The sequence below is a fragment of the Gopherus evgoodei genome, chromosome 11 (assembly GCF_007399415.2).
Source record: "Gopherus evgoodei ecotype Sinaloan lineage chromosome 11, rGopEvg1_v1.p, whole genome shotgun sequence".
Classification (NCBI taxonomy): domain Eukaryota; kingdom Metazoa; phylum Chordata; order Testudines; family Testudinidae; genus Gopherus; species Gopherus evgoodei.
The window spans coordinates 2,355,579-2,380,942 of record NC_044332.1 but is presented as its reverse complement, the minus strand read 5'-3'; the positions used below and the strand labels follow the sequence as shown (position 1 = coordinate 2,380,942).

At 44.7% G+C, this 25,364-nt stretch overlaps 1 protein-coding gene across 7 annotated transcripts in view; it reads left to right on the top strand.

Annotated features, from left to right (window-relative positions):
- SH3BP4 (SH3 domain binding protein 4) overlaps nucleotides 1-25,011 on the top strand; it is a 157,076-nt gene extending 132,065 nt beyond the window's left edge. For all 7 annotated transcript variants that reach the window (XM_030580548.1, XM_030580550.1, XM_030580552.1 and 4 more), the window contains 2 exons: nucleotides 17,256-17,444; nucleotides 21,815-25,011. In XM_030580548.1, the coding sequence (XP_030436408.1) occupies nucleotides 17,256-17,444; nucleotides 21,815-22,039 (414 nt within the window). In that variant the 3' untranslated portion in view covers nucleotides 22,040-25,011. The remainder of the gene's footprint in view (nucleotides 1-17,255; nucleotides 17,445-21,814) is intronic.
- Nucleotides 25,012-25,364: the final 353 nt, after the last annotated feature.

Sequence of the window (25,364 nt, the reverse complement as noted above, 5' to 3'; positions counted from 1 at the left end):
AACTTAGCAGTGAAAGTTGCTCATATAATTGATTGAGGGAAACTAAAAAAATAAATAGTGCTGTCGAACTAGAGCTTTCTGTGACAGATAGATGGGTTTAGACATATTTAAATTGTCACTTTGATCCTTTGTAAATCATCCCACAATCTGCAGTGTTAAACTTTTGATAGCTAAGATCCCATAGTTTAAACTTAGCAGCCATGCAGAGTCTGTGCAGAAGCCAGCCAATAGGAAGAGAAGCAGCAGGTGGACAAGAAATTATATTAAAAAGAAAATTTTAGGCTTAAACAAAGCCAAAGCAAGGATGACAAATGCTGAGTGGGTGGGGGAGGGGACTGAGGCTAGTTTGAGGTCCAAGAAAGATGCTGGGTTCTTGTCTCCAGCACAGGGTTATATATTGTGGTGTATGAAGGTGGGGGAAGGCCGGGAATCGGGTTTTCAAGTTTTCTTTCCTTCCTACCACACCATTCCAGCTCTGCTGCTCTATTAGGGTGACAGAGAGCTGCCCGGCGCATCCCTCTGCTCCATGGATGAAGATTTCTGACAGACAGGAGCGACGTTTTTAGCTGAAGTGTCTTAAAGCTGTAGCATCCCCTTCTGATTTGATAACTTATGAAGTCTAGCAGAGATGCAGGCTGTGGCGTGAACGTGAAGAGGCTTTGCCTAGGAACTAGCTCAGATCTGTGTTGTCAATGGGTGTTTTCAAGACTCTTTGTTGTCCACTTGAGCCAGGGGGCGTTTTGAGCCCAGCCTCCTTGCTCGGTTGTGCAATTCCTAACACCCCTAACGATGCAGAAGTAGCAAAACATCAGTCTGTTACTACTGACATGGAAACGTTCGCCTCAGCAAGGAAGTGAATGAGAATGATGAGTAGGGGGAAGGGTTTTACATAGGCCAGGATTCTCATTCATGCACAAACCTGGTGTAATCTTGTCCCCATCTCTGCTCCCAACCATGTATGGCTTGTTCTTCTGTAGTCAATGAGAGAATATTCTGCCCCTGCACTTCCTCTCTATACTTCCCAAGAGACTGACAGGCCTTACTTCCCTTTGCTTCATATGTCAGTTTTTTGTTACTTTGAGTACAGGTGCTACTTTATTTTTGTACATCACAGAATCGTAGGACTAGAAGGGACCTTGAGAGGTCTCTAGTCCAGTCCCCTGCACTCAAGGTAGAGCTAAGTATTGTCTAGACCATCCCTTACAGGTGTTTGTCTAACCTGCTCTTAAAAATTGGTCACGGCAGGCTAATCCATCTGCCTTCTACCTAACTGTCTGTTTAGACAGTCTAAATTGCCATCCGCCAGAGAAAGGATCCTCTTAATACCTGCTTGTGGTGTTCCTCCATTTGTGTCTTTAAGTGCAGGCAGCAATCTTGCTTGAGCCTGTGGGAATGGGCCTGTGACTGGGACACGAAGTTCCAGTCATCTTTGTACAGAAGGGCATTGATAGGAATGGAAAATGGCAGCCCAAATGCTGAAGTGTCTCAAGAGGTCATTGAAAAGCTTCAAAGCACAAGTTCTTTCTCAAAGGAAAAGCAACCCTTAAGAAGGGTTCTTGCTGAGAAGGCCTCTGCTCAAAAGGAAAAGGGTATGGATGCATCAGAAAAAAAAACCTTCGTGTTTAATAAAAGAACAAAGAAGCACAAATTCTACTTTAAGAAAGGGACAGGTGGAAAGGAATTCAGACAGAATCCTTGATGCGAAAGGCCAAATGGGACAGGCTACTCAAGGGCCATGAGCTATTTTTATAGCTGAAAAGAGGAATATCGTGAGGCGGGGGGCAGTAGTGTGAGATATAAGCACTAATCCAAAGGGAACAGATGTAGGATGGAAGAACGCCAGGATGAACCTGTTTCCCACAGATAGGGATGGGTTAAACTGGCCTAACTTCAGCGCCCTCTGGTGATCATGACCTTTCCTCAGAACTCTCCAAGAGTCTCTTCTGTTTCAAAAGCAAAAACAGATTTTGGGTCTCCCCCTACAACTTTCCTGCCAAGGAAACTCTTCATTCAAAGTTGAGGGTGAGATTTTCAGGCAAATGAGCGTTTAACAATGGAAGAGAGAGGGTTTGTAAAAATCCATGGGCTCCCACATTTCTGCAATCTTACAGGAATATACCTGCAATCAGTTCTTTCCTACAGGCCAAATTCTGTTCCTCATTGTTGGCCCTCACAGATGTTCAGCAGCTGTATTTTTCCCTTTACTTATTTCCTGGGGGTACCAGAATCTCCTGACTCTTGGGGAGTTACTGAGCTTCCTCTAAAAATAACCAGATTTGTCTTGCTTTTTGAATGCAGCTTTATTAAAATCCGGATCCAAAAAGCGGGACGTTACAAAGACAATTCATTTAGAGTAGAGTCGTCCAACCTTTGCCAGTGCGTTGGTGGGTTTTTAAAAAATAATTGTTAAAGCTACATAGAAGTTTCCTGATCCCTGTGAACTGTGCACGCATGCTCACATGTGCAAAGGAGCGTACAAAACGAAGCCAGGAACCCAATTAGCAGGGTGGTGGGAGAGATCGGAACAGGCTTGTGTAATGTTAAGAGTTCAGAACCACTGGAAGGGTTTATAGCTCAGGAGAGAGTCCATTACCTTCTGTTATCCCAGCTGTACCCTAAATGTTGAAAAGTGACAGCTAGTAGCTTTTGGGTCCCAGGTGGAGGCACCTTGAGCTGGTGCTTGGTCAGCACACCATGAAAAATCAGGCACCCAAAAACTGAAGGACCCAGAATCACTAATCTGCTGAAAATTTTGGCTGGAGCTTTCTGGTTACACAGATCCAGTCGAAGTAAACAGGACTTAAAAAGTCACCCACCACCTGAGCGCTGCAAAAACCACTCTGGCTAAAGGTCTGCGTTCCCAAACAAGCTTACTTGGCCAATAAGCACCACAGTCTGGGCCACTGGGTTAGTGTAGCCTGGATGTGAGCAGCCGCACTGCAAGGCCCCACCTGAGTTACTGTGTCCTCCTCACTGGTGCTGTGTTCCCCGGGTGCATTGCTAGGACTTCTGGGGACATATTCCATGGTTCTTTGTACTGCAGTCAGCTGTGCTGCTCTGAGTCCTCTTCCCCCTTCCCCCTTCCCCCCCGCCCCCCTGCCTCCCGTTGAATTGTGGAGCACGTGTCTGTCCTTCTGGCCATATGGGGGAATTGTGGGAAGGCATTCGAGAACTATCGGCACTGAGCGACTTAGTCTGCTTCCTCACTGCAATGTGGCCGCGTTACCAATCGGAGTGTAAGTGGCACCTGAGCTCCACACTCCAGCCAGGCCAGCTAGCCTAAGTTTCAAGCACCACCAAACTCAGGTGAAAGGGTTTTGTGTGTGGACAGAGGGGTGGGGAGTTAGGGGTGTAATAGCCCAGGCTAATGCAGGGAAATTGGTCCTGCTTTGAGCAGGGGGTTGGACTAGATGACCTTCTGAGGTCCCTTCCAACCCTAATCTTCTATGATTCTATGAAAACATACCCTGAGTGGTAAACTCCGTAGTGTTTTTGCTGCTGCTGTGATCTGTGCTGGCTACTGCATTTCCAGATGAAGTATAAGATGCTGACTTGACTTTGAAAGTCCTAAATACTTTGGATACCTCAAAGATTGCATCCTTTCCAGTGTGCTACTGGGGCACTTTGGATCATCTGAGTTGCTCCAGCAAACAGCCCCTCTTGCTATAAATGAGACAGAGCTGGTGGCAAGACATCCTCATGGCAGGGGAGTTTGGCCCTTGGACTGTGTATTCCTCCCTGTGGTTTCTCTGGACCTGGATTTGGTGACATTAGGAGGCGCTGCATGACTTTGCTTACTGGGGAAGTTGTGTGAGAGTGGAGGTGGGAAGGTAGAAAATTCTCTAAGGGGTTAAGACAGTGGTTATGGTTTTGCCTTAAAAACAGCCTGTTTTCAGCATTTGTAGTTCTGTTTAAAGGATGTAAACGGACTCTTTATAAGACCAAAATTAAATATTTACTCATCTTCTTAAATGCTTCGGGAGCTCTTTTAGTTGGTTTTATTGCAGTGAAGAACTGTAGTAGTTAAATAGGTTTTACTTTGGACTCATTGTCTTTGGCTCTAAAGGGCACAGATGGCTTGTAGGCCTTGTTGCTGCTGTGCCTCACCTACATGAGAAGGAAAGGATGAAAACGCTCTCTCTGTCTGAGTATTCACAAGATAATGAAGTAACAGTGAGACTTACTAGTTGCCAAAAACCTACTGCTCCCAAAGAGTCTTAAATCTTTTGAGTTGCTAGCACCAACCACAGCCTTCTACATGAAGGCTTCAGTCCACTTAAGGTTTTTGACTGTGAAAGATGCTCTCGATAAAAGATGGGCTCGCGTCCTGGAGCAAGTGGATACTTCTTCAGAAATCAGTTTTAGATGTATAATCCTCCTGTGCTTCCAGAGCAATTATGATTTGGCTTGATCTAAGGAAAGACTCAAGGCATGAGAATTCAAGGGTAATATTTTATTAAAATTTAAAAAGTGGTGATTTCTTTTGTATCCATTTATATGATCTTTCTTTTTTGTCCAGTATCTGCTCTTAAGAAGAATCCCATGGATTAAACTCTGATCTCACCATTTCACTTCCAGATTGGTTTTTGGTTTGGAAAAGTAATAAGTACAGGCTTCTATAATCCTAAAGTCAAGAAAAATGACTTTCCAAAAGTGAAGGAGCAGTGTGCAAAACTGCCTACCTACAAATAGTTTGGAATGGAAGTACTTCTCAAAATGATGAGTGGTAAAGTTGGCAGGTGATGCAGACTGGGGGAATGGTAAATAATGAAGAGAAGAGTCTTCTGATTCTGCTGATTGAGTCATCTGGATCACTTACTAAGCTGGGCTCAAGCAAACAATTTGTTTTTTTTAATACACCCAAATGCAAATGGATGCATCTAGGAACAGCATGTAGGCTGTATTTTACAGGATGGGGGAGCTCCTGGGAAGGAAGGACTCTAGGGTCATGGTGAATAACCAGTTGACTATGCATTCCCAGTGCGATGCAATGGTCAAAAGGGCTAGTGCAATCCTTGGATGCACAAACAGGAATCTTGAGTAAGAGTGGAGATATTTTTTTCTCTCTGTATCTGGGAATGGTGCTGCTGGAATCATGTGTCCAGTTCTGGTGTTCACAGTTCAAGAAGGAGGTTGATAAATTGGATGATATTAATGATACATTTTATCATTCTTGTGGAAGAGCCACAAAAAGGATGAACGTTTTAGAAACCATGCCTTACAGTGATGGACTCAAGGTGGTCGGTCTATTTAGCTTAATAAAGAGGAAGTTAATGGTTGACTTGATTAGTCTATAAATACCTACTTGGGGGAAAATATTCATCAGTGGACCTAGAAGAGAAAGGTCTAACATGACCCAATAGCTGAAAGCTGAAGCTAGACAAATTCAGACTGGAAATAAGGGGTAAATTTTTAACAGGGTCAGTCGTTAACCACTGAAAGAATTTACCAAGTGTTGTGGTAGATTCTCCTTCACTAGCTATTTTTAAATCAAGATTGGCTGTTCTAAGAAATCTCGGCTCTAGTTCCATAAGGAGTTATTCTGGGGGAGTTCTCTGGCCTGTGTTATGCAGGAGCTCAGACTAGACGATCACTCGTGTTCCATTGGGCCTGGGAATTCAACTCTAAGCTGATGAGGCAAAAAAGTGAACTCCGTGTCATCATCCAGGCTTCTTGTTAATAGTCAGTTTTTGATCTAGCATTAGCAGTAATACCTGAGGGGGGGAAAGGGACTGTCTTCAGAAGGTAGGCCGTCCAATCAAATAGATAACTCTTTCACAACCTCCCCTGCAAAGATCATGTCAAAATCAGAAAAGACACTGCATGTCTCACTCTAGGAAGAGCAGAAAACAGGTTCCTGAGTCGGTGAAGCCCTGAAGCATGTGCTGAAGTGCCCTCCTCAGCTGAGGCATATGTATGATGCACTAGTTCCCAGACCCACTAAAGACAAGGGGCACTGCAGAATTGGTTCAGAACAGTAGCAGTTCTTGTTCTCCTTCGGTTTTAAGATGCCCAGCGTGCTCCTAGTTCAGAGGCCTCGTATGTACTCACAGTTCACGCCAAGCCTCGGTTAGAGAATGAGTAACGCTTTCCGAAATAGCATTTTTTCAAAGTGATATAGGCACTTATCTGCTTCTTAACGTTTTGCCCAGTAGCTCAGCATGTCCTGCGAGCTGTTGCTGCTAGAAGGAGTAACGAAGTGAAACTCTAGTGGATTCACTAGGCAGTAACTGTATTGCCAGTTTCTTCAGAGTTGTATCTTTGAGATAATGACTTCCCTTTGGAATTTCTAGTGTTTTTATCATTCTTGCCCTTTCTAGCAATATATTGCTTTCCTGACATTCAGTATTTCAGGGTGCTACTAGTTATGCTAGAAGAGAACAAAATCACAGCACGTTATAACTTCTCATGCACAGTACGATGGTTAGCTAGTACTGAGGTTTGTACAAAAATGAATTTTCCATCCCATTAAATCAGGCTGTTTGAGGAGGAGTCGTTGTTTGAACTCAGATCTCTGGAAACAGGTTCTGGCACTGTTGATGTCCTCAGAGTAACCGTTATGTTCTAGGGACAAAGTAAGTGCACACCTTATGCAGCGCCTCCTGAGACATGCAGCTTGGGAGTAGCAGAGAGCTAAAGGTGGCCTCATGCCTCCTTTGCACCACATGCATTCTGGGCTGGTGCAGGGCCAAAACAGCAGTGGTGTAAGTTTAAGCAAGTTGCCATAGTGCTGGGTGCTACCAGGCTTTCTCCCTGGGGCAGCATTGGGTCATGCATGTAGCCCTACTAGGCTCATGCTGGGGGAATTCTCTCCTGACCAGCTGAGTCCCCTATATGCTGATAGTGTCATGTAGGGGCCAGGGTGGAGGCAAGGCCCAATTGAGAATTAAGGAGCCTGATGCAGTTCACACACTAATGTTGGTGGGAATTGTTCCGCTGGGAGAAGATCAGGCGCTGGATGATTGTCTCAATGCATCAAACACGTGTGAGCTGAGAAGGCAAAGGAATAGCTTGCCCATGACCTCCCATCCCAAGGGCACTGCAGCAGCATCCTGCCCACTTCTTGGGCTCAGCCCCAGTCAGCTGAATTAGCACAAAGCTGCAGAGCAGCAACATGGTACTCACTCCAAAGCTCCTCAGTGTTAATATGGACATAGAACAGCTGCACATGTGCCTTTGGCTGCAAGGTTCTTAGTGTTTAAATTCCAGGAGGAACCTAAATTCCTCAATCAGGCAAAATGGTGCCACAGCACTTCTGTTTGGCCTGGGTGAAATGCACAAAATAAAAGGTATGGGGTAATAGCCCCCTCTGACTGAACTGCCTGTTATAATCAAAGGGCAGCTGCTTTTGATGCTAAGCTTTTAGGTTCTCCCATTACTCGTGCAGAGGGTAAAGGTTCTCGTGTCCTGACACTGTGTATAATCGTGCTTTTATTTAGAGCTGTTCCAAAATCTACACTTTCTTTTTAAAAAAATAAATCTCCTCTGGTGCTTCTAACTGGTTGTGAAAATCACTTTCACAGTGTGTCCAGCGTACCTGATGCTGGGGGGCCTGCCATAGTTAGCAGACAGTTTAGCGGCCTCTGTTCTTCCGGAGAGTGTGAGGCATATGCTCTATGTCAGCAGGGCACTAGTTAAGTGTGGACATGGAAAGCTAATGGCCTTCTCTAGCCTGGGCTGTACTGGCAGATCCTGCAAAGGGGTGGGGAGGATCAGCTAGTGGCTGTCAAGGTATGTTGGAGTGTGGACTAAGGAGTATTGCCCTCCTACCTCAAATTTAGGGTCAACTCTGCCCCTGTCCAAAGGTGGAGAGAGAGAGATGTATTCTCCAGTGTGCAAAGCATGGCTTGTCTCCAACTCCGTCACTTCCCCCAGCCCTCGGCCACAGGGCAGTTGGGTGTGTTCAGTACAAAATTCTGTAGTGCCCCAAAAATCGAAAGCTTGGGCAGGGTAGAACTGAAGTGATGCTACTATAAAGTGGGGAGGGATGCTGTGCTGGGGGGCAGGAGGCAAAGAGAGTGTGTGGGATTGGGGCCATATCAAGCTGGGTTTCCTGTCGCATAACTTGGGTCTGGCATTCTGAATGGGATACATGGCCTCATTGAGAATATCTGCTTAGGTAAGGACTTATTTCCAAGACATCAGTAGCTAGGAGTGGAGCAGAAGTGTCACATGACACTAGGGGGCTGCAGGTTTCTAATCTGGGGAGTGAGAGGGGAAGTGTTCGTGAACTCACATCCCAGCTGTCTGGCTAGAGCTCCTGGCCCTAGAGAAATGCAGTATACAAAGCAGAGTAATGTCCCCCTTCCTTCCTGGATTGTTCTCAAAGGCAGTGGGTAGCTTTTCCATCATAGCTTTACTTTAGATCACTCCTTTATTTTAGCATCCCTTTAGAGCTCTGGGTTTTCTAATAGTGAAAATTACGTAGCACCACCACCTCCCCTGCTAGCTACCTGTGTTTATGGCACTGCAGAAAGGTGGGACGCGGACTAATGTAGTAGTGTACTCCAGTGCGTCAGGATGCTTCGAACTTCTAGAGTGTTTTGCAACTACAATGGCATCAGGAGTCACTGACTAATAAAATAACTGGGAATGGTTGGGTCATTGCACTAATTGAATCTATTTCCCCATGTTGAGTTCTCCTCACACCTTCTATGGGTCATCTCGATTATCACTTCAAAGGGTTTTTTCTCCTGCTGATGATAGCTCATCTCAATTGATTGGACTCTTACAGTTGGTATGCCTACTTCCACCTTTTCATGTTCTCTGTATGTATAAATATCTCCTGTCTGTGTGTTCCACTCTATGCATCCGAAGAAGTGAACAGTAGCTCACGAAAGCTCATGCTGAAATCAATTTGTTAGTCTCTAAGGTGCCACAAGTACTCCTGTTCTTTTTGTGGATACAGACTAACACGGCTGCTATTCTGAAACCTAACTAATAAAAAAAAATTCTGCGTTTCCATAACTACTTCCATCTGGGGCTGGTAGAGCAGTTGGCAGACCCTAATTCATTCAGGATTACCACTCCCCTGGGGCATGGGGAAGAAGCATTTAGCCCACTTCACAAAAGGGGAAAGGAAGGCTCCGAGGGATGGGTTTGAGTTCACCATGACCACCAGCAAGTTGGTGTCAGAGCCATGAGCAGGACACCAGGGATCAGCCAGGACAACTGGTCAGCTGCATTGCAAACTTCATCACTTATCTCACACCAAATACATCGCTGACCACATAAGCTGATGGAGAATCAGGCCCATGGCTTTCTCATCCTCTGCAACCAATGCGGTCTCCTTTGGGGATACCGATGAATTTTCCATAAACTGAAATGAGTCTTGCGTGTGGAGGAGAGTCAGTAAATTAATCTGAGGGGAGGAGGTGAGATTTGCATGATTCTGCAAACACCATTGTGTGCAGTGCATGTGTCGCTCAATAGCAGCCAAAGCTTTGTAACTGAATTCCCCTCTGGGCAATCCACTCCCCTTTTGCTCAGATGCTATTTTCCATGATTAGAGGATTGGAAATGGGATTCTGCCTTTTTGAGCTGGGATGCAAATACTGTGTCTTTCGATGTCTTTTAAATGTGTTTCGTCGGCACTGCTTTGAAATATTATTTGAATCTCAAAGCCTGTTCTCTGCTGCACTGCATGCTAGGGAGCTCTGAGGCTAATGAATACTTTGATGAACATTGTCAATGTAGTGCTTTAAAGCAGCGGCAATAATAGTACAGACATGATCAGGCTGCAGATTTATCCTGATATCAGTGGAAACCAGAATAGCTTGAGTGTATTTTAAGAGATGAATCAGTGTGTTTTGCTATCTTGTACTGGGAGTTGGCGGGAGGCGGCAAGTGTAGCTACAAAAGCCTGATTCAGGATTAAGGTCTATTGTGACCCTGCTAATCCCAGCTGGACCAATAATCGCTTTGAAAGCAAATGTATCTGTGATTTAATTGTATGCGTTTTTGCAGCAAAAAGGATGAGCTGCCCAAAGACCAGAGATGATCTGCAGTATTTGCTTTGATTATTGCAGTTGCTCTTGCTGTCCTGAACGGTCCTTGCTGCATTGTGGCCTTTACGGGGCATGTGTGCATGGTGTTACTAATGGACTCTTTCTGATGTAGATGCACGAGGATGAAACATTGCTCAGCTGCTGTGAACATGTCCTGCCCTGACAAACCCCCGGGTGCCTCTCCTGTTTTTCATCTCTTTCAGTCCAGTCTCTCACACTTGACCTGCTAGTGCTGTGGTTCTGCAATCTTTCATTAAGCTCTTATAAACTCTCTACTCTGCTGGCCCCTTGCTCATTCACGCCCAGTCTCACCTGCCGAACACCCCCCACACTGGGGCTCACTGTTCTGTCCTGCTCAGCAACAGTCAACAGGCTCCGCTTGGCCCTCCTCGTGCTAGGGAATAAAGCAAGGAAGCTCCCTGTAGTGCTGCAGCACATGGCTTACCTATGAGCCAGAGGCCTGATTCTCCGCTATCTTGTAGCACAGCTCATTGTTTCCCCCATGCATAATGCGTGTAAAACTCAGCCCTTCTGATCTTGTGGCGTTGTGCACCAGCTGTGCTCCCACAGCTCCCATGCGAATGACGATGTGAGGTCCAAGGCAGAGGAATATGGTCATGTAGAGAGAGCAGAGCCCACTTCGATTCACTGAGATTCAGCCCTGGGGTGGTGGAGCCTGCATTCATTGGCTGGCTATTTCCAGCCGTATTCATGGGGGTAAAGGAATACCAAGGCTCAGCCCTGATGGGCCCTGGCCTTGTTTTAGTGCTGGACAGACTCTGGACATTAGAATTCTTGTTCTTTTCTCCTTTTTAACTGATCAAGTTCTTTTGCTTGTTGCATAGTTCACTTCAGCATTCTGCAGAAGGGGCAAGGTTGGGCTGGAGGTGGGTCCCATAATCCCCTTCTCTCTCCTCAACCCATCACCGCATCCACTTGGATTGTGGCTGCTTCTCTCTGTCACAGCCATCCTCCCTTTCTGTCTCCACTCCAAGCCCCTTCTGCTAACGCTAAGTCTTCAGTTGGCTTTAGTTTCCTGCACTGGTCTGGCTTCACTTTCAGCCATGTTTGCATCAGGGGCACATGAATAGCACCCTCAGTACAACAGCACATTTGTGCTGACTTTTCATCTATTTTACTCTGTCCCCACACTTTCCACTTTTGGTGCCTTTTTGTATCTACAACTCATAGCAACATCCTAACTGTAGTGTGTGTGTGTGTGTGTGTGTGTGTGTGTGTGTGTGTGTGTGTAGGGGGGGTGAAACTGCCCCTGGGTAAGGGACAGCTGGGGTTTTAGCAGCATGGGAGGCAATCGGGGACTGAGGGATAAGTACCTGGGCTGGGTGTTTCTGCTAAAATGATCAGAGGTGACATGAGCGACATGGATATTCCAATCATCATCTGTATGTTTCAGAGTTAATCCACTGGGATGAATTGGGGCTGTTCACACCTCTCAGATACATGTTGCTTCGGGTTGCTCCTAAGACTTGGTGGCATCCGTTTACTCTTAGTTCAGCTGGAAAAGTGGAAGGCTCGAAAGATCCAGAAAAGCTGAGATTCTGTGGCATGATCCTGCAGAAAAGGGGAGATCCTTTGTGAATTCTGTGGACTCACAAACGCACAAAACCCTGATTGTAATATGCCTCTTATTTTAAAACTGTTTTAAGATTTGCAGCTGCAAGCAGTTTTGCAGGCATCTTAAAACAAGTATTGTAATTGTGGCTGTCCGTAACAGAATCATTTACTAATTTTCATTAATTGATCTGTAAGCACCCATGAGTGTGCACACTAGGGTATATGTGTACAATTTATAACTGGTCCCTGTGCCAAACCAGACAGCATTTTCCCAGCCTGACTTTTAGAGAAATAAATCAATTCTATTTTGATGGCTGTCATAAACAGATAGCTAAGGGTTAATGTCTCTTTCACCTGGAAAGAAGTGATCTGAAACACCTGACCAGAGGACCAATCAGGAAACGGGACTTTTTCGGATCTGGGTGGGGGGAAGTTTGTGTGTGAGTCCTTTGTTCTTGGTCTTCTGCCTGTCTCTCTCTCAGCTATGGGAGGATTTCTGTTTCCTGCTTTCTAATCTTCTGTTTCCAAGTTGTGAGTACAGAGATCATAATACAATAGGGGTTATTGGGTTTTTTTTTCTTTTGTATTTACATGGTATAGTTGCTGGAATGTTTTGATTTGTATTCTTTTTGAATAAGGCTGTTTATTCATATTTCTTTTAAGCAATTGACCCTGTATTTGTCACCTTAATACAGAGAGACCATTTGTATGTATTTTTCTTTCTTCTTCTAAAGCTTTCTTTTTAAGACCTGTTGGAGTTTTTTTTAGTGGAGAACTCCAGGGAATTGAGTCTGTGCTCACCAGGGAATTGGTGGGAGGAAGAAGTCAGGGAGAAATCTGTGTGTGTTAGATTTACTAGCCTGACTTTGCATTCCCTCTGGGTGAAGGGGGAAGAGAGAATAGCTCTCGGTACTTCTGTTTTCCAAGGCTGGAAACGGGGAGGGTGGAATCCCTCTATTTAGATTCACGGAGCTTGTTTCTGTGTATCTCTCCAGGAACACCTGGAGGGGGGAAGGGAAAAGGTTTATTTCCCTTTGTTGTGAGACTCAAGGGATTTGGGTCTTGGGGTCCCCAGGGAAGGTTTTTGGGGGGACCAGAGTGCCCCAAAACACTCTAATTTTTTGGGTGGTGGCAGCTTTACCAGGTCCAAGCTGGTAACTAAGCTTGGAGGTTTTCATGCTAACCTCCATATTTTGGACGCTAAGGTCCAAATCTGGGACTAAGTTATGATAATGGCATAGTGAAAAGAGGGGACTGTTTCTTTCAATATTTCATGCATTTGGTTATTCATGAATACGGCTTTATGATGACTTCTCTGTAAATGAGTTTTTGGGTAATTCCCAGAGTCTGTGTGTCTCCTTTATTTAACTCACACTGCTTGTGGCTTGCCATTAGATTTAACTATCCATTCAAATGACTAAAGCATAAAGGGGCAGCAGCCTTTTGCCTCCTCAAGGCATCTTTTCTCCTGAACATCCCAGCCGTGGCTTGCTTGGAGAAGAGATCAGAGTGGCTTGCTGCAGTGTTTGCTAAGTACTGGGTAGTTTCTGTGTTTGTACATGTGTAATTAACTCAGATTGTCTAGGAAACACAGCAAAATGCTTGTGTTTAAGTGCAATTAGTGACTCAGCCTTGCCACTGCAAAGCCAGGCTTCCTTCCTTCCTAGCTGATTTGTAGCATTGAGGAGCGGGAGAGTCGGAGCCACTGGTAATGATCCGGCATTTGGGCCCTGGAATGGTGGGATTGCTGAGCCTGAAAGGGCTAAGCAGCTGGGCTGCCTCAGCTGCAAGGGACTCTGGGGACATCTCTAAAGAGAGCCCGCCCCCCACCCTCCACCACAGGCCCTGGGCTCTGAGTGCACCCCCTAGCTCTGTGACAAGCAGTGTGCCTGAGGAGGGGGTGGGCTGCAGGAGGGGTGTTCTCCTTGTAGCAGCTGCTGCTTGAACTAGGGCACTCTTGCTTCGGATGCCAAGGTCCCCTGTTTGCTGCCTGAGAGGACCCATCCAGGGGTCGCTGTGCAGAGGTGGTTGTGCAGAGAAAGCGCTCTCACAGCTGAGACCATAGGCATGTTTGGTAGTTAACTGTACTACAGTTCACACTTGTTCAGTGTCTTTGTGTGTGAACCGTTGTTTGGCAGTTTCCAGGAGAGGGACGGGAGGCGAAAACACTGGTTCCAGTTCCCGTCGGGATGGTCTTAAATCTTCCTCGGGAAATGATGGCACTGACCCAATTGGCTTGATACAACAGTGTCGTTCCAGAGTTCGGGCCCATCACTGCAGGATATGCCAGTATATTTCTGTGGGTCATCACTGTCCTATCTGAGCAGTTTATAACACTTATAAAGTTTTATACCCCTTAATCTCTTACCTTGTTTGCTTAACAGGAGAGTTTATTACTTCCGCTGTTGATAGGGGAATACCTTGAGAGCTCTGGTTAGAAGAGCTAACACAATTCTGCAGCCATAACTTGATTGTAATCCTCCTTCCCTCTGCCTCCGCTTACCAGAGAGCAAGACAATGCAAGTGCTCTGTAGCTGCTTCCTAGAGCATTCATTTCAAAAGGCAGGCAGGAGGGGCGATTATCAGGGGTGCAGGGTAGACTCTCTTAGGTGATAAATGTGTGGGCCTCTGGGAACTTTGCCCTGAGAGATTTGGTAGTTTAAAGCTTAGGACCTAGACATTGCTTTTCTCTCTTCCTAGGGTGCTGTTCCCTATGGTGTTAGCTATATGATTTCCTCCTCAGGATGGTGTTATGGTGGTTGAATGTACAAAGGAAACAAACCTTTTGGCAATTTGAGGAAGTATTTTATCACTTGTAGCACATTCACATACAAACATGTTTAAAGTTAAAATACTGCTGGGGGGTTTTATCCATTTGGCCTCCCTTTCAGTCTGTGTGCATTCCCAGGATTGTTGTATTGTTTGTATTCACCATAATGTTGAGCTGAGATCCCTGTTAAAGTTCTTTGACATGTTCTGCGTGTCGTTGGGTAGCTCTGGAACCACAATCTTCTCTCTGCCTGTCTCGAGACACTTACCTTTTCTCTCTTAAGAACAGAGGGCACCCAATGAATCTGAAAGGCAACAAACTTTAAAACTGAGCAAAGGAAATAAATGTTTATACAACCAGTGGAACTCATTGCCACAAGATGTCCCTGAGGCCAAGGGCTTAGGAGATAAAGAATGATTAGACAGTGGTGGATGTTCTCATCTACAGTTAATTGTTTTTTAAATCCTGTGTAAATAAGGGATATAAACTCTTATACTTCACAGCACAAATCAGTCACTGACTGCCTGAAGTGAAGATGAAACTTTCCCCATAGATAGGTAATTACACAATAACCCATTCATGGACAATCTCTGAAACATCTGGTACTGGCCAGTTTAGCAGCCAGCATGCTGGACTAGATGGAGCATAGGTTTGATTCAGGCTGGCATTTCTATGTTCAATAAGGACAAATGCAAAGTACTCCAGTTAGGAAGGAGCAATCAGTTGCCCATGTACAAAATGGGAAATTACAGCCTAGGAAGGAGTACTGTGGACAGTGATCTGGGGGTCATAGTGGACCACAAGTTAAATATGAGTCAATAGTGTAATGCTGTTGAAAAAAAACGACATCATTCTGGGATGTTTTAGCAGGAGCTTTGTAAGCAAGACACGAGAAGTAGTAATTCTGCTCTCTCTGTGCTGATTATGCCTTAATTGGAGTATTGTGTCCAGTTCTGGGTGCCCCATTTCAGGAAAGATGTGGACAAATTGGAGAAAATCCAGAGAAGAGCAACAGAAATGATTAAAGGTCTAGAAAACATGACCTAAGAGTGAAGACTGAGAAAACGGGGTTTGTTTTAGTCTGGAGAGGAGAAGACTGAGAGGAGACATGATAACAGTTTTCAAGTATGTAAAAGTTTGTTAGGAGGAGGAGGGAGGTAAAGTGTTCTCAACCAATGAGGATAGGAGAAGAAGCAATGGGCTTAAATTGCAGAAAGGGCTGTTTAGGTTGGACATTAGGAAAATCTTCCTAACTATCAGGGTAGTTAAAGACTGGAATAAATTGCCTAGGGAGGTTGTGGAATCTCCGTCACTGGAGGTTTTTAAGGGCAGGTTAGACAAGCACCTATCAGGGATGGTCTGATACTTAGGGCTGGTCCACACTACAAGGGGGGAAATCGATCTTAGATACGCAACTTCAGCTACGTGAATAACGTAGCTGAAGTCAAATATCTAAGATCGAATTACTCACCCGTCCACACCACGCGGGATCGATGTTCGCGGCTCTCCCTGTCGATTCCGGAATTCCGTTGGGGTTGATGGAGTTCCGGAATCGATATAAGCGCACTCGGGGATCGATATATTGCGTCTAGATGAGACGCGATATATCGATCCCCGAGCAATCGATTTTAACCCACCGATACGGCGGGTAGTCTGGACGTGGCCTTAGTCCTGCCATGAGTGCAGGGGACTGGACTAGATGACCTCTCGTAGGACTGGAAGTGACCTCAATTCTGTGATTCTATGTTGTTAATTACTATTTAAGCCCTTAATTTCCTAGGCCAGTTGAAAGTCATGGGTAAGAGTCCTACCTGGCACTTGCAGGTCTGTTTTTGCAGGTTGCATCCCTTTTTGCTCCATCCTATGCAAAACCAGGCTATGGTCACATGGTGTTGAGTCTTTAATTTCACTGGAATTCTGGATTCGTTCAACGTCAGTCATTTACTGGTCAAACAATTGGCTAGGTAGGAGAGGCAGAAAACTTCCCACTCCAGGTTCCCTAGTTGAAGCGACTACAGAGAAGGTTTTGCAGAAATCACAGCTTTTTAATCAATAAACTCTTCTCTTTTAAGAGTTTAGAGACAGTCTAATGAATAGAAAGTTGGAGTGTGCAGGACAAAAGCCGTGTAACACAAGCCAGAGTCCTCAGCAGAATGACTGCTTCCTTCACCACCTAAATCTCTGAACTGTCCAGGCAGCTGGGTGGAATTGGCATCAGATCTAGGCCTCATCTTCTCAGGGCTGGCAGATGTTCTGGTTATTAACAAGTACTTGGGTTCATTTATCCTTGCATCCTCTGTATTGAAAGCCTTGTTCTCTTCTTCTCTGGTCACTATCGCTCCAATGTATTTTGACCATGTTGAGTTAATTATCTTTATTACATGCTGCTATTTTTCTCAATTCTTACAGGCTTAAACTGCAGCATGGAGCTAAATATTTAGTGTGTTTGCCTAGACGATCTGTCTAGAACACCCAGCCCTACCTCTAAAATCAAGGCAAAGTGCTTTATCCACTTAATGAGATAATTCTTCCTGCAGGTCCAGTGACCCTATTTCGCCACCTGTCATATGGGGGAGAGGAGTTAATGATTGATCCAAGAGATTTCCCTGTGCACACTGACGGGCTTGTTTAACCAGCCAGAAAGGGGAACACAAGACTTGCCTTGCTGCTGGGCTTCAGAAAAGTGGAGATTGAGTTGGATTTGATAAGGAGGGCCTTGGCTTCCTTCTCTCACAGGCTTTGAGAGCAAAGAATGAAGTGCTGTTGTCATTGTAGTAATGAGTTGTCACTGTTCTCAGCTGTTGCTGGGCCAGAGTACCAGGAGAACACTGTTGGTGGCTGCTAGAAGATGAAACTCTGGGACTGTACCTGACCTTTGCTTGGTTTGCTCTATCTTTTCTCAGGCCTTGCTGAAAATGGACTGCCAGGGGCTGGTTGTGAGGCTCATTCAGGACTTTGTGCTCCTGACCACAGCCGTGGAAGTGGCTCAGCGTTGGAGGGAGCTGGCAGAGAAGCTAGTCAAGATCTCCAAACAACAGATGGATGCCTACGAAGCCCCCCACAGAGACAGAAATGGAGTTGTGGACAGTGAGGTGAGACTAGATTTGACAATCCCTTAAAGCGTGACTGGCTTTGTGCAATGGTCTGGAACCAAACACTTGAGGGCTGATTTCGGCTGCCTTTTGGGTTTTTTGGCTGAGGTGTCAGCAAATAAGAGCGCTTCTTTGGCAATGGCAAGCCCGAGCAAAGTTCCTTCCCATCAGGAGATGAGTGCCTGAAAGTGGCCCCTAGAGGAGAATCTTCATTGATGTTTGAGTCTGAGAAGCTGCCTGCAGGAGAAGCGGGTGTTTCATCATTTTCACAATTGTCCAATTTTCCTTTTCTGAAAGGGGGACAAATCATTGTGTTCCTGCTGATGGTTTGTGATTGACACACTTCCCCCCAACACACACACCTACCTCTATGGGAGTGGAGCAATGAGCCTGCCAGTGTAGACTCAGAACTCACATCTTATGGGGTGGTTTTGGTTTGGGGTGGACTGGACACTGGTCAGTTTCAATTATCTCTCTGCTGTTCCTTTAAAAATAAGTAGCACCTCTCAATGACTGACTGAAATCCTGGGGCCCTTTCAGTTTGAATAACTGTTTGTCCCACCCTCTGATACTGCCCCCTGGCTTGAGTTGAGATTTTTCCCCAAACCAGTGGCTCTTGTGGGGTTCATTGTTCATATTCTGTTAGGGGAAATAGGGACCAGTGCTCTGGGCTGAGATCTGACCGCTGCAGGACTCCAGCAGTAATTCTCTTCCCCATGGGTCCAGCTTTGCACAGTGCGGCTGGGCATGATACAGGGTTGTAGCAGCAGGGTCGCCTTGCTATGAAGCATCAGGAGCTGATGAGCAAACGGCCCGAATCTGCACTTGGGCCATGATTCAGCAAAGCGCATGCTTGAGCCTCACTGAAGTTGATGGCATTTATACTAGGGCTGTTGATTAATCACAGTTAACTCATGCAATTAACTCAAAAAATATTAATCGCCATTTTAATCGCACTGTTAAACAATAGAATACCAATTGAAATGTATTAAATATTTTGGAAGTTTTTCTACATTTTCAAATATATTGATTTCTATTACAACACAGAATACAAAGTATACAGTGCTCACTTTATATTATTATTTTTATTACAAATATTTGCACTGTAAAAATGATAAAAGAAATAGTATTTTTCTGTTAATCTCATACCTAATGCAATCTCTTTGTCGTGAAAGTGCAACTTACAAATGTAGATTTATTTTATTTTTTTGGGTTACGTAACTGCACTCAAAAACGAAACAATGCAAAACTTTAGAGCCTACAAGTTCACTCAGTCCTACTTCTTGTTCAGCCAGTTGCTCAGACAAACAAGTTTGTTTACATTTCTGGGACATAATGCTGCCTTCTTCATATTTACAGTGTCACCTGAAAGTGAGAACAGGTGTTCGCATGGCACTTTTGTAGCTAGCATTGCAAGGTATTTATGTACCAGATATGCTAACCATTCATACATCCCTTCATGCTTCAGCCACCATTCCAGAGGACATGCTTCCATGCTGACGATGCTCATTTAAAAAAAATAACACGTTAATTAAATTTGTGACTGAACTCCATGAGGGAGAATTATATGTCCCCTGCTCTGTTTTACTTGCATTCTGCCATGTGTTTCCTGTTATAGCAGTCTCAGATGATGACTCAGCACGTGTTGTTCATTTTAAGAACACTTTCACTGCAGATTTCACAAAACGCAAAGAAGGTACCAATGTGAGATAGCTACAGTGGTTTAAGACCCAAGGTTTAAGAATCCAAAGTGCCTTCCAAAATCTGAGAGGAACGAGTTGTGGAGCATGCTTTCAGAAATCTTAAGAGCAGCACTGCAGTGCAGAAACTGCAGAACACGAACCATCCAAAAAGAAAATCAACCTTCTGCTGGTGGCATCTGGCTCAGATGATGAAAGAGAACATGCGTTGGTCTGCACTGTTTGGATTGTTATCGAGCAGAACCCCTTATTAGCATGGACGCATGCCCTCTAGAATGGTGGTTGAAGTATAAAGGAACATATGAATCTTTAGCAAATCTGGCATATAAATATCTTATGATGCAGGCTACAAAAGTGCCATGCGAACACCTGTTCTCACTTTCAGCTGACATTGTAAACAAGAAGTGGGCAGCATTATCTCCTGCAAATGTAAAGAAACTTGTTTGTCTGAGTGACTGACTGAACAAGAAGTAGAACTGAATGGATTTTTGTAAGCTCTGTAGATTTACATTGTTTTATTTTTGAATGCAGTTATTTTATGTACATAATTCTACATTTGTAAGTTCAACTTTCATGATAGAGATTGTATTTCAGTACTTGTATGAGGTGAATTCTTTTGTTTTTATAGCACAAATATTTGTAATAAAAATATGAAGTGAGCACTGTACACTTTGTGTTCTGTTGTAATTGAAATCAATATACTTGAAAATGAAGAAAACATCAAAAAATATTTAAATAAATGGTATTCTAATATTAGCAATGTGATTAATTGCTTTAATTGCTTGACAGCCCCAATTTAAATACTTGCTCGAAGATGAACGTGTGCAAGTTTTTTTTGTTTGTTTTTTTGTTTTTTCTCTGTTCAATATCTTCATTAATGATCTGGAGGATGGGGTAGACTGCCCTTTCAGCAAGTTTGCAGATGACACTAAACTGGGAGGAGTGGTAGATATGCTGGAGGGTAGGGATAGGATACAGAGGGACCTAGACAAATTAGAGGACTGGGCCAACAGAAACCTGATGAGGTTCAACAAGGACAAGTGCAGAGTCCTGCACTTAAGATGGAAGAATCCCATGTACTGTTACAGACTAGGCTAGGAATGGCTAGGAAGCAGTTCTGCAGAAAAGGACTTAGGGGTTACAGTGGACGAGAAGCTGGATGTGAGTTGACAGTGTGCCCTTGTTGCCAAGAAGGCTAATCACATTTTGGGCTGTATAAGTAGGGGCATTGCCAACAGATCGAGGGACGTGATCATTCCCCTCTATTCGACATTGGTGAGGCCTCATCTGGAGTACTGTGTCCAGTTTTGGGCCCCACACTACAAGAAGGATGTGGGAAAAATTGAAGAGAGTCCAGCGGAGGGCAATAAAAATGATTAGGGGGCTGGAGCACATGACTTATGAGGAGAGGCTGAGGGAACTGGGATTGTTTAGTCTGCAGAAGAGAAGAATGAGAGGGGATTTGATAGCTGCTTTCAACTACCTGAAAGGGGGTTACCAAGTGGATGGATCTAGACTGTTCTCAGTGGTAGCAGAAGACAGAACAAGGAGTAATGGTCTCAAGTTGCAGTGGGAGAGGTTTAGGTTGGATATAAGGAAAAACTTTTTCGCTCGGAGAGTGGTGAAGCACTGGAATGGGTTCCCTAGGGAGGTGGTGGAATCTCCTTCCTTAGAGGTTTTTAAGGTCAGGCTTGACAAAGCCCTGGCTGGGATGATTTAGTTGGGAATTGGTCCTGCTTTGAGCAGGGGGTTGGACTAGATGACCTCCTGACGTCCCTTCCAACCCTGATAGTCTATGATTCTAAGTCCCTTGCTGAATATATAGGGCCCTACCAAATTCATGGCTATGAAAAACTCATCACAGACCATGAAATCTGGTCTTTTGTATGTTTTTTTACCCTATGCTATACAGATTTCTTGGGGGAGATTAGTGTTTCTCAAATTAGGAATCCTGACCCAAAAAGGAGTTGCAAAGGGTCACAAGGTTATTGGAATTGGACAGCCAGAGAGTGGTGGCTGCTGACTGAAGGCCCAGATCTGCAGGCAGCAGCGCAGAAGTAAAGGTGGTAATACCATACCATGCCATGCCCTCCTTACTTCTGCATTGCTGCTGGCAGTGGCTCAGCCTTCAGAGCTGGGCTCCCGACCTGCACTCATTGCTCTCCAGCTGTCCAGCTCTGAAGGCAGCGCCACCACCAGCGCAGAAGTAAGGGTAGCAGTACCACAACCCCCCCTACACTAACCTTGTGACCCCCACCTCACAACACATTTTAGGGTCAGGACCCCTACAATTACAAGCCCCATGAAATTTCAGATTTAAATAGCTGAAATCATGAAATTTACGATTTTTAAAATCCTATGACTGTGAAATTGACCAAAATGGACCATGGATTTGGTAGGGTCCTATGAATAGGGATGGGCGCAAGCACTTTGCTGAAGTGGGGCCTGAATAGGCAGATATCACTCTAGTGTTGTGTGTTCTCCAAAGCATTCAGTTGGACCAGAGCCTGTTCTGGTACTGCCATTTCTGTGCGCCGAAGCAGCCACAGAAATTCCCAGCAAACGGCTACATTTCTTAGCAGAGCAGCATCTAATCTAAGTAACAAGAACAGATCTCTTAATTCTGTTTGTGTTTGCTTTCTCTTTTTGCCTCTCTGGCATGGAACACAGGCCATGTGGAAACCAGCCTACGACTTTCTGCTAACCTGGAGCAATCAGATTGGAGATAGCTACCGAGATGTCATCCAGGAGCTGCACATAGGGCTGGATAAGATGAAGAACCCCATCACCAAGCGCTGGAAACATCTAACAGGGACCCTAATCCTAGTCAATTCCTTGGACATACTCCGTGCAGCTGCCTTTAGCCCTCCAGACCATGAAGATTTTGCCATCTGATGGCAGGGACTCTTGACGTGTTTAACTCTTCCTGGTTTTAGCAGAGGAGAAAAAACAGGTGGGAGCTGACAAAAGGCCAAAGTTTGAACGTTCGCTCTGGAACTGGAATTGCACAGTGAAGCAGGACTTCTTTTGAGTGTTCTCCCTCGTGTAGAAAGAGTCCAGAAGATCTGGGGTTTCTCTGTTGGGGGGTTGATACCAGTTACACAACTTCCTATTTGTAAAGTTTAACAGTGGGTGGGGGAGAGCCCAACACATTTTTTTAAGACATTTGCAAATAAATATCTAATTTTTTAAATGAGCAGCAGAAGCTGAAACCACTTTGGGAGAATTGTTTCATTTTTATGTTGTGTAAGAACTTTTTTAAATGATCACTTCTGAAATTGACCATGAATCATGTAAATATGTATTTAAAACAAAGCACATTGTGAATCTCTCCTTTCCCTTCCCTCAAACCCCCTCACCCTGACCCCTTACGAGGTTTTCTATAGTGAGAGACTCTGGAATCACTGTTTTATATTCACCATTGCAGTAACTCTGAACCGCCTACAGCCCTGAGAAAATGTTACAAAGAAAAGCAGTTGTACTTTTTTTTCCCAGTAGCTCTCTGTGATCTGTTTTTTATATATATACTTTTTCTAATGTCTAGATCTGGAAATACACAATACCTATTTTTTCAAATGTACCACTGCAGTTCTTAACTTGAAGGGTCAGTGCTGCCTTTAGCACTCAGGGAAAGGGGGACGTCCCTCCTGCCTGCTGTTACAATTAGCATTCTGGAAGGAGCTGAAAAGATTTCTGGTTCAGTGGCGTTCCCACCCTTTCTTCTTCCCTCTTTTGCTTCTTTAGGGGCATTAACTACAAAGGTGCCAGTCTCCTTGAAGGTAACTTTTCTCTCTACTGACTGCTCTGTACTGCAATAAGAGCATCTTGGTGATCTCTGCTGGGGACCGGCATGCTCCAGAAGTGGTCAGGAAACATGTATTTGACATCGTTTTAAAAAATGTCTTTACTAAGTTGGGATCTGATTCAAAGCTTATTGGAGTCCATGGGAGTTATTACGTTGACTTAGGTGCCATTTCAGTCAGGCCCTTAAAGTTTAGGGTCTGATCCAAAGCCCATTAAAGTTGGTGGTGAGACTGCCAGTGACTTCCCTGAGCTTTGAATAAGGCCCCTCAAGGCTACTAAGCTCCAGTCTGCCATGTAAATAATCCTCGGTCAGAGAAATGGTTCAACTGAGCTGAAATCTTACCCCTTCCGTGGTTCCTTCACATGCAACATCAACTACCTTTTTAACAGCCACCTCCCTTTTTGAATGCTCCTCTCTCCCTCCACCTTTGAAATATTTCACACAGGGGAAAACATATTTTTGCACAGAAGGAAGATTTTTTTTTTGAGTGTGAAATCACATAACACAATAACAATCTCCCGTGCCATGGAAAACTGATGAAAAAGTTCCCAGTTTCTGCTGGGTTGATCACTGCGATTGGAAGTCTGTTTTTATTCCTTGAGCTTTATATGGACGAGTGAGAGGTCGGTGTGACCTTGCTAGAAGCATCATGGTCTTGTATCGACTGATCCATGATCACAGGTTGTCAGGAGATAATGGCACAATTCTTTTTTCTCCATTGTCAAGCATAGGAGGCAACAGCTGGCATCAATCATCCATCTGTCAGTGGGTTTGCTCTGAGCAGTTTGGCTGGCTTGCATCACAGGGCCATCTCATCCAGTGTCTAAAATAAAAACTGCTTGATGCAGTCTGCCTGCACCCCGCGACAGGCAAGCCATAGAAGTACTCTTGTGATCCCAAGTGACTTGTGGATCTGGGCAGGCACTGCCAGAATCTCCTGAGTAGAGCGACAAGTGAGACACGTATGGCTTCTGGGAACCCCACTCCTCCAAAGAACGGAGACATAGTGTAATGGAGATTGTGCCTCTAATTTCCCCTCCAAATGTCACCCTGAAAGAATTTCCCTTAGAAACAAGTCTCTCTCTAATGAAGAATAGCACCTTAATATCATGAATATTCTCTTCAAGGGCTTTAAGGTATTTCTTATGCAACTTTATTATAGCACAAAGTTGAAACCTGGCAGGCAGTAATGCTCACATGCGAGGTCCTTTTTTTTTAAAGGAACAGACCAGCTTAAATTTTTTTTTTCATGCACCAACCTGAACCCTATGTGGAAATGCTGGAATACCTTGTAATGGAAGCCGAAGTTCAGTGCATTCCAAAAGCAGAGAGCAGACCTGCCTAAAGGGTTCACTCTGCTAAATGACGCCGTATGCGTCAGCAGAGGGCTTGTAAGTATCTGCTCAAAGCACAGACTTGTTGCGTTCTTCACCAAGCTGTTGGCTTTAGCTGATCCTGCCAGTGGGTCTGCAGAGGCCTGGGCAGAGCTTGCTGAATCGCTTCAATGAGGGCTTTGCACAGGGATCTAGTTCGAGAATTAGGGTCTAGCCTACTGCAGCTGAAGACAGTGGGGAGCCAGGGTGGTCTTATTGCTCTTACAGCAGCGTTTAATCTACCAGATAGATGCTTTAGCACCCTGGGATTCTTACAAGATGGGAAATTACTGGCTAGTTTTGTTTTCCCAGATTTTCTGACTACCTCAGGTCTTGTACACCCAGCTGGACATTTCAGCGGAAGCCGAAAGCCACCATTCTACTCCAACCTCATCTGTTCTTTCCCCTCCCTGAGAATCATTTGAGCCCAAACAACTGCAGTGGTTCGGAATGAGTCCATGTAATCACTACGTGATTCCCTCCCCCCCCTTTAATTTAAAAATCAGCCTCTTTTCACATGTTAAAATCCACGTGCTGTTCAAATGCCTTTCACCCACCAGTCTCAGGCCCTGCTTTGGAGCCTTGGTCTGGATGTTGCATTGCTTCGGTATGTACAGCAATTGTTTATTGTACTTAACAGCTAATGTTTTTTAAAAATCTTCTGAAAAAATATTACAATTAAAGCCGTTATTTGAACACTCCTGAGAGGTCCTGATATGCTCTGTTTCCTGGGAGGTTGCCTCAGTTATAGGACTGTAGTGGTGCATGGAAACTTCTCTCTAGGTTTCCACTGGATGATCTCTTCCTCAGCAACTGGTTGACCCCTCAGCCCCCCCTCCCATCCCTGGCATACCTTACAGAAACAAAATCAATATCAAGGAAACTGTCCATGAAGCTTTGTGCCTTCATCAGGTTCTCAGCCAAGTTCTACTTCTCTCCTCTCCTCAAAAGCAACTCATCAAAAGCAGCGGGGCTGCAACTTCGCGGTCAGATATCTGCATAGGTTTTATTTTTTCCAAGCTGTTAAAATCATTTGCATTCC